The 9,772-nt window shown below is 38.0% G+C and overlaps 1 protein-coding gene across 1 annotated transcript in view; it reads left to right on the top strand.

Annotated features, from left to right (window-relative positions):
• Nucleotides 1–2,277, top strand: part of LOC133652038 (S-modulin-like) — an 8,109-nt gene extending 5,832 nt beyond the window's left edge. Inside the window, exons 2-3 of the mRNA XM_062050358.1 lie at nucleotides 1,034–1,145; nucleotides 1,209–2,277. Of these exons, the coding sequence (XP_061906342.1) occupies nucleotides 1,034–1,145; nucleotides 1,209–1,327 (231 nt within the window). The 3' untranslated portion in view covers nucleotides 1,328–2,277. The remainder of the gene's footprint in view (nucleotides 1–1,033; nucleotides 1,146–1,208) is intronic.
• Nucleotides 2,278–9,772: the final 7,495 nt, after the last annotated feature.

A 9,772-nucleotide genomic window follows, 5' to 3' on the forward strand; every position in this document is an offset into this window, starting at 1 on the left:
CAGCATCCCCCGTGACCCCAAAAGGGACAAGCGGTAGAAAATGGATGGATGGAGGGATGATGGTAAAAGTGATAGCAAAGAAGCAGTTAGTGAAATAAATAATAATAATACAGAATTGACAATGAGAATTATTACACTCCAATAATAACAATAACAATAATTATGTCCATTATCAACAATACAAATGTTTCAAATGCAACAATACATATATGTAATGATAACTTGAAATACAAAAGAAAGCTGATAAATGGAGGGGAAGAAAGAGAAGCCAACTATATTAACCTTGTATATTGTTATAGTAACAATAGGTTAAGCTTTGTCAGTGTGCCATGTGTTAACCCAGTTTCCCCTAGGGCAACAAGGTTAATATATGTTTGATGAAACGTGGTTATATGCATGAGTGTATGTATGTAATTGTACTTGTATATGTACAGTATGTGTATGTTTGTCAACCTTAAACGACATCTTAGTGATTCAAAATAATATTTTTGATATTGACACATTTGATATTCTAGTCATGTATACACAGATGAGATGTGTCAATATACAAATATTACTTTGCATCACTTTTTGGCAACCAAGAACGCATTGATTTAATGAGTACATCCAAACACCTTATTCCTATTTATTTTGTGCTTGAACAAATAACAGTTAATATTGTGTATAGCTTCTAAAGAGAGAGGTTTTAGCACATCAACATTGTATCAACAACAGTTATTTACAATTAATACCATAGAAATGGCCAACTCTTTCATTTTTTGGACACGATAAAGGCCTAAAGGATTTTGAACACATGTCCTTATGGTAACCAATTTTTGGCAGAAGCGCACCCTTAAATATTATTCTGCTGAGCGGCTGAACAGGACAATTTTATTTTTTTAATTGAGTTTGGGGGACCCCTGCCCTCTATTTTGTAGGTGCTCTCCCTCGTTGGTTGATTGCACTTGTTGGGACCTGGGATACATTCATAATTAATAATAACCTAAAAGGAGTTTTCTCGTACAATACTGCATAATCTTTTCATATCATGCAGTCCATCTTCAACATGATACCAGCTGAGGACCAGGAGAACCTTCCGGGAGATGAAAACACGCCAGAGAAGAGAGCTGAGAAGATCTGGCGCTTCTTCGGGAAGAAGGACAACGGTAATTACAAAGTCGTATTTTTGTCTTTTCCGAAAAGTCCTTATCAGCTGTCGTGTTCGCCAGATAAAATTGCAGAGGGCGAGTTCATCCAAGGTGTGATGGACAACAATGACATCCTGCGTCTGATCCAGTACGACGAGCCTCAGAAGATCAAAGACAAGCTGAAGGAGAAGAAACACTAGGCTGCTGATGTCTGCGCCTCCGTTTGTTGCCATAGCAACCGTACAGGAAATCTTGGTCCTTGACATTTACACACATACACACATTGGTACAATAATGCTAACGTTGTTTTCAGCTAAAGCTTAGGAAGTTAGCGGCGTCTCCCTCACAAAAGTGTGGCTGGTTCTCTGCTGCCCCCTGGAGGCATGGAGTGTAAACACATCCATGATGTCCATCGGTCCCTCCAGGAATTTGCCATGTCGCCATCGCACCAATTCACGCAGGTTATGCGCTGCCTCGCAAGCTTGTCCGTCTCCGGACATTTTGGCCAATCAACTTTTTCTCTGGGCGGGGCTCATACGCGCGTCAACTGTCTCAACCAGACTTAAGTCTGTTTCTTGTGCAGAAGAAGCAGGAACAACAACATGTAACAATATATCAATATATATTTATCAATCAAACCACACAATTGTTGTAGCTCAGACCTACTTCCTGTTCCTGGCAACAGCGCTAAGCCTTCTGGGTAATGTTGTATACAAACATGTACTTCCAAGTTTCATGTATCTATATTATTTACGTTTATTTATCCCGGCTAAGAGAACATATTTTCATTTGCAACGCTGATTTACATGTTAGAGATGTTGAAGTGTGATGATAATCTCTCATCATGTCTTAGTTACAGACAAAAAATGAGCGCAACAGCTCACAAATGTTCTTAGTGTTCGGGGTTAAATGTGTCGGAAAATAAAGATGGATGTTTCAAGTGTAAAACATACACGGAGAATGTCCACAACTTGTGAAAAATAAGGGAGTCTTTGGTGTTTCAATCTGTAATTAATTATTACTATTATTTGTTATAATTAATAAAAAAACAGCACAGTAAATTGATAGTGAGTTCTAAATATGTGCTTTTACTGCTATCTACTGTCTACTTTTAAGTCTGTGAGCTATAAAACTAATAAAACCGTATTTGTTTGACAATTTATTGTCAAGACTTGGTCTTTGGCGTGGTTTGCTCTCCCGTGGTGCAAAAGAATTGGACCATACGTGGCGTACAGGTGAGGACATGTTTAATCTTTTAACTCAAACAAAAAGGTATAAACAAAAGGCGCTCACAGAGGAGGTAACAAACTTGGCTATGACAAAACAAAAAGCGCGCACAAAGGCGGAGAACTATGAACATTAAACAAAAACTTACGTGACAAGGAACTGTGAACATGGCATGAATGTGTGATGTCGCCAGGCCGAACAACAGAAACAGAAAAGCCTATATAGTGACATGATAAGTGAAAACAGGTGCGTGACTAACTGTGAACAGGTGCGTGACATGACAATGTGAAAACGTGAGACAGGTGTGTGTGAGTCCAAACGTGGAACAGGTGAAACTAATGAGTAACCAAGGAAACAAAACAAAACCAGGAAGTGAAACCAGGAACTAAGGAAGTGTCCAAAAAACAAAACAGCACATGGCCAAACAAAAACATGAACACAGACATGACATTTATGTTAAAATTATTTTGAATTTAAGGTCCAAAAGAGCACTTAAAACATCATAACAGGTTGATTATGTGTTATTAAAAAAAAAAGTACCTTTTGCCGCAAAAGCTGCTGTGAATTCTGAGATTTCAGGCTGCAATGATCATGATAAAAGAAAAACCCTGTGAAATCCTGGAAGGACTGAATAACATGAGAGTAGTCTATGTTGTGTTCCCATCCCAGCATGTTCACTAAGTAAAGAACAACAACAACAATACTGAGTCGCCTCAGCTCCTTCACAAAGAAAAGAGCTCAGGTGACCAAATATAATCCAATCATCAGATCGAGGTCCAAACTAAGTGACGATGAACAATCCAAACACAACTTCATGCTGCTGCACACAAACCTGCCAGTCAACACAAGAAGTCGTCAGTGAATAAAGTATAAAAAGTCTACGTTCACGCAGCAACAAGATTGTCTTTGTCATCTATAACACAAAGCTTTTCTTCAGATAGCTTAGCATACATTACACATGTATTTAGTAGGGGTGCACAAAAAAATGTATTCACACACATACATACACATATATATAAATATACACACACACACAGACTTACATACACATATACAGTATATACATACACATACATATATATATATATATATATATATATATATATATATATATATATATATATATATATATATATATATATATATATATATATATATATATATATATTATATATACATATACATATATATACATATACATACATACACTACCGTTCAAAAGTTTGGGGTCACCCAAACAATTTTGTGGAATAGCCTTCATTTCTAAGAACAAGTATAGACTGTCGAGTTTCAGATGAAAGTTCTCTTTTTCTGGCCATTTTGAGTGTTTAATTGACCCCACAAATGTGATGCTCCAGAAACTCAATCTGCTCAAAGGAAGGTCAGTTTTGTAGCTTCTGTAACGAGCTAAACTGTTTTCAGATGTGTGAACATGATTGCACAAGGGTTTTGTAATCATCAATTAGCCTTCTGAGCCAATGAGCAAACACATTGTACCATTAGAACACTATATACTATATATTATTATTGTTTTTGCACTTTTTGGCTTCTTATTAAATAACTTTTTTAAATAGTGTAACCGAGGGTTTATAAATGTCGCCTATACTGTACGAAACTACAAAATAATAAACACGGAGGCTCCAGTTTACACGAGGACCACTTTATTTACCTTCTTTCAAAAACCTCTGCTCCACTCCAACGTGTCATCACTTCAGCTCTAAATAAGAGCGCAAGGCATATACTGTATAACAGCGTATAACAGGAATTTAACATCACAAAGAGGAAATCCCATAAAATAAAAATAGGTTACAATAGATTCAATCTTGCACATGGAAAGTTTAAGTGTGGGCTTTAGTTGATATAACATAACTTTATAGTATAATCACTGGATACATATAACAATTTAATAATTTTTTTTTCTTTTTACATTTTTTTTCTTTCCATTATGGCAGGTGAGGCCCCGCCTCACCTGCCTCTAGTGACTGCACGTCACTGGTATATGTGTATGTCTGTGTGTGAATATATATATATATATATATATATATATATATATATATATATATATATATATATATATATATATATATATATATATATATATATATATATATATATATATATATACATACATACATACATACATATATATATTTATATCCATCCATTTTCTACCGCTTGTTCCTTTCGGTGTCCCGGGGGGTGCTGGAGCCTATGCCATTCCGTGCGTTTCCCACCTAGGCCTTCAGTGATGTCCGACTTCAATGATTTTCTCTCAAAATACCAGAATTTATGTCACCACATAACCATTGCTGGAGAAATACTATACAGCAGACCTGGGCAAGCATTTCAATCCGGCCCGCGGGACGTCTTACATAATTTTTTTAGACCTTTAACATCAAAACTGTAGCTGCCATTATGACATGTAGTGCTGTTTTTAAATTACCGTAAGTCTTGAACTATAGAAAGTATTTCAATCGTCGAAATCGGCGCTTTTGGGTGTTTTACGAGTTATTACGGTAATCTACATCACAGCAGCTCAGACGAGGAATAAACCAGAGTGGGCGGGGTTTATTTTCAGAGCAGCCAGCCCGAAACGCGTGTTTCAGAAACAGATGCGGAAGCACATTTTTACGTGATAATATATCATATTTTAGGTGTTTTTTACACTTTGCATTCATATTTTGCTGTTTTTTTTACATTTTTGTTGCGTTTTGCTTGATTGTAAAAGATACACAACTATCGAGGAGCTGGTCTGAGAAGTAAAAGATGTTCATGTGTTGTTAATATTCAGTGTTTTATTGTTTATTTTATTATTGTAAATCCCACTACCTTTATTTTGATGTACATTTTGGGTGTCCAATTCAGTAAGAAACTGTAAAATTCCATGCCGTTTTTTCGAGGTGGTTGGTCATAACTTCTTTAGAATTCTATCGGACATTGTGACTTTTGGTATTAGTGTTCCTGAAAAAAAAGGGACCCAAACATACATACTGCACAGCAGATTTTTACAGCTAAATGTGTATATATATATAATGTATACACACATACACCTTGGCCTCCCAGACACATTTTTTTCTCTCAATGAGGCCCCCCGAGGCAAAATATTTTTCCGGCTCTGCTATACAGAAACACATTTACGCACTACTTACATTGAAACACATCAACAGTGTACAAAACGGGTTATTTTCTGGCGCATTTAAAAATCAATTAAAACGCATCAGCAATTAAAATGTTAATTGCAAAAAACATATTAAACATGAAAAAATAAAGAAATTAAATATTTGAACTCACAATTTGTAGAACCCATTCGACGCCGTATAAGCCAGTGGTACCCTTCATCATCAGCTTATTGGAGTGCAAATGGCAGGCATTTCCCCATGTCATCGCCGACATGGTCTCACAAGATGTAGTTTCTCTTTAAATAACCTTCTTGAACATGGCCTTGCAAATACATGTGTTGTCTTGTCTAATCATATAAGATGCAGACGAGGCGTGTTGGTTGAGTTCTTAAAGTTTACTCCACAAGGTGCTCATCAATAACATCCAGCTGCATCTCTACTTTCAACAACCTAAATGGGGCTACTGCGCATGCCCTTCACTATTGTGGCATGCTGGGTAATGGAGTTCTTACGTTACCTAGCTCATAACATCACAATATATATCTGCCACCGAATCAATGTTTTGTTCTCCTTCTTTGTGGGTCAACATTTCCTGCTTCCTGCTAAGTTGAAACTTGTAATTGGATACTCACTTTGGAGTGACAAGTGAGTATCCAATCACAGTCTCGTTAACATCAAGCTACTTAGATAGGCTACTGTCAACAACTTGTGATCTGATTGGCTATCGCAACGGTCTATCAACTCTATGTGTTCTCAAATTTATCCGCTAACGGTCCCGATGAGTATCCAATCACAGGACGCAAAAATGCAACATGCAACTTGAGGCCATCTAGAAGGCCTTACCGACAACAACTCGTGATCTGATTGGCTATCGCAACTGTCTATCAACTGTATGTCCCCGTTCCCTGATTTGGTACAGCATGGCAACATAAGCTAGCTGAATTCTGTTTGGATAAAAACTCTATAAACTAAAAACAACAGCGCTGGAAGGAGCATAATATGACATGAAGAGAATATGAATACTTTTAGATATTTAGGGAAAGTAAATTTAAAAAAATATTGTATCTTTAATTATGCTCATGATTTCTGGTTATGTTAGGCCAGCAGAGAAGGGTAAATGTTATTATACTATTATTTATAGCTTTGAACAACTCAAAGTTCAAATGTTCTTTTACACAAATACTGCAGTTTGTAATAGAAATGCACTTCTATTTCCAATAGTATAACCTAACCTCATTGTTTTCGAGATACTTTATATGTATGAGCAAGCTCACTTGCCCAATACTTTACTGATTACTAATGCCACATTATGCATACTTTATTCACAATAGTTATTTTGTTTCTTTAATGCTGTCTAATGAGACAAAAAAATTGTTTAGATACACAGTCAGGGCCATGTAACGAAGTAGTTTACTTACCACAATCACGGTTTTAACATTGATTTGACTAAAACTAACATTGTTTGCAAATAGATATTCCAAACCAACAGGTAAAAAAACCAACCTTGAATTGGCCCCCAAATGACCCAGAAACAAACAAAGCAATGCTCTGTGGGTACAAGGTGGCAGGCATTTTAACTGTTCTGTTGCATTCTGGGAAGAAAACATTACTTAAAATAGCAATGAATTTAGGTACCTTTAAAAACTTCGTACTTTCTGCAACTAGTCCTGTTGTTGTGTCATTAGGCAAGGCACTTCACTCATCCTACTCCCAGTGCCATCCACTCTGGTTTAAAGGCCTACTGAAATGAATTTTTTTAATTTAAACGGGGATAGCAGATCCATTCTATGTGTCATACTTGATAATTTCGTGATATTGCCATATTTTTGCTGAAAGGATTTAGTATAGAACATCGACGATAAAGTTCGCAACTTTTGGTCGCTGATAAAAAAAAGCCTTGCCTGTACCGGAAGTAGCGTGACGTCGCAGGTTGAAAGGCTCCTCACATTTCCCCATTGTTTACAATGCAGCGAGAGTGATTCGGACCGAGAAAGCGACGACTACCCCATTAATTTGAGCGAGGATGAAAGATTTGTGGATGAGGTACGTGAGAGTGAAGGACTAGAGTGCAGTGCAGGACGTATCTTTTTTCGCTCTGACCATAACTTAGGTACAAGGGCTCATTGGATTCCACACTTTCTCCTTTTTCTATTGTGGATCACGGATTTGTATTTTAAACCACCTCGGATACTATATCCTTTTGAAAATGAGAGTCGAGAACGCGAAATGGACATTCACAGTGACTTTTATCTCCACGACAATACATCGGTGAAACACTTTAGCTACGGAGCTAACGTGATAGCACATCGGGCTTAAATGCAGATAGAAACAAAAGAAATAAACCCCTGACTGGAAGGATAGACAGAAAATCAACAATACTATTAAACCATGGACCTGTAAATACACGGTTAATGCTTTCCAGGCTGGCGAAGCTTAACAATGCTGTTGCTAACGACGCCATTGAAGCTAACTTAGCAACGGGACCTCACAGGGCTATGCTAAAAACATTAGCTATCCACCTACGCCAGCCAGCCCTCATCTGCTCATCAACACCCGTGCTCACCTGCGTTCCAGCGATCGACGGAGCGACGATCATCGATGCGGTCGGCGGCCCGGAGACGGAAGAAGTCAAGCTGAGGTCGGCGGCTAGAGCGTCTGCTATCCATCTCAAAGTCCTCCTGGTTGTGTTGCTGTAGTCCGCCGCTAATACACCGATCCCACCTACAACTTTGTTCTTTGCAGTCTTCATTGTTCATTAAACAAATTGCAAAAGATTCACCAACACAGATGTCCAGAATACTGTGGAATTTTGAGATGAAAACAGAGCTTTTTGTATTGGATTCAATGGGGTCCGAATACTTCCGTTTCAACGATTGACGTCACACGCATACGTCATCATACATAGACGTTTTCAACCGGAAGTTTAGCGGGAAATTTAAAATTGCACTTTATAAGTTAACCCGGCCGTATTAGCATGTGTTGCAATGTTAAGATTTCATCATTGATATATAAACTATCAGACTGCGTGGTCGGTAGTAGTGGGTTTCAGTAGGCCTTTAAATGTAAATCACCAACTTAGGTGGAGACAATTATGAAATAGTGCTATAAATGTTATAATTGGTTTATAACATTTCACTTAAATAACATGTGCCATTCATTTTTCTGAACATTGTCTTGTTGGTAAACTTTAGCATGTTACCTTTTTTGAGCCAATTTTGCAACCGAACCTCAAATCCATACAACATGCTACGCATGCTTACTGCTAGCGTGCTAACTTTAACATGCTAGGATGCTAACATGCACGGAAAGTCCCCATATTTTGCAGACGTGTCAGGTATGGCGAAAAGTTGTATATTCTGGGGTGTCCCGAAAATGACATTTGAAAATTGGCTCTCTAGCGCCACTTTTAAAATAAGAAAAAAATAAAACAGTTTCACGTATTGACTCGAAAATCGCAGGAGACATCTATCATCACAGTCTCGGGAACCCTTACCTGAAAACGAACAGGAAGTCAGCCATCTTGTCACACCGGGGTCGCATTTTACTGCGTGGATCATTCTCCCAGGATGCAGATGGAAATCCGGAGGCAAGGTGCAGGTAAGGAAAGGACTTATTGTCCATAAATCATGCGACGTACCAAAAACAAAACAAACGTGCCGATAGATAAGGAAAAAGGTTAGAGCGAAAGCTTAGCATATCAACAAGCATAGGAATCAAACAAAGTAGCCGTCGTAACTGTTGCATGGAAGCAAACAAGAAAACCAAAGCAGGGATGAGTAGCTTTTTGATTAATGCCCAGGAGCAGGTGAGCGTCCCGAACACTAATCAGAGGCAGGTGAAAACAATCTGCAGTCATGGCAACTAAAACACAAACCTAGGGGTGCTCAAAACAGGAACTGAGGGAGTCAAAAACTAAACATGATCCGGGCAGCGGATCATGACACATCTTGGTTTTCGTCTTCGGGTTCTAGTTTAACGAACTCCTCCTGGGGACTTTGACTGAATGAGTCACGGTTAAAATTACAGCTACTACACATATTAGCAAAAATTAATCGTGAACACATTTTTCCCACAACGTAAAATGTGGGCTTTGCTCTGATGGTTTTTGGCCATTTTTTGGCGAAAAAAAGGGGTCGTATATTAACAAACTCCTCTTAGGGACTTTGGCCAATTGAGTCGGGGTTAGAATTACAGCTACTAAACATGGAGGTGATGATATGTTGCGAACAAATTTTGCCTACACCATAAGATGTGGGCGTGGCATGGCGCCAAACATTCCAAACATTGATTCGCCACAAA

This window comes from Entelurus aequoreus, linkage group LG06, assembly GCF_033978785.1.
Source record: "Entelurus aequoreus isolate RoL-2023_Sb linkage group LG06, RoL_Eaeq_v1.1, whole genome shotgun sequence".
Taxonomy (NCBI): Eukaryota; Metazoa; Chordata; class Actinopteri; order Syngnathiformes; family Syngnathidae; genus Entelurus; species Entelurus aequoreus.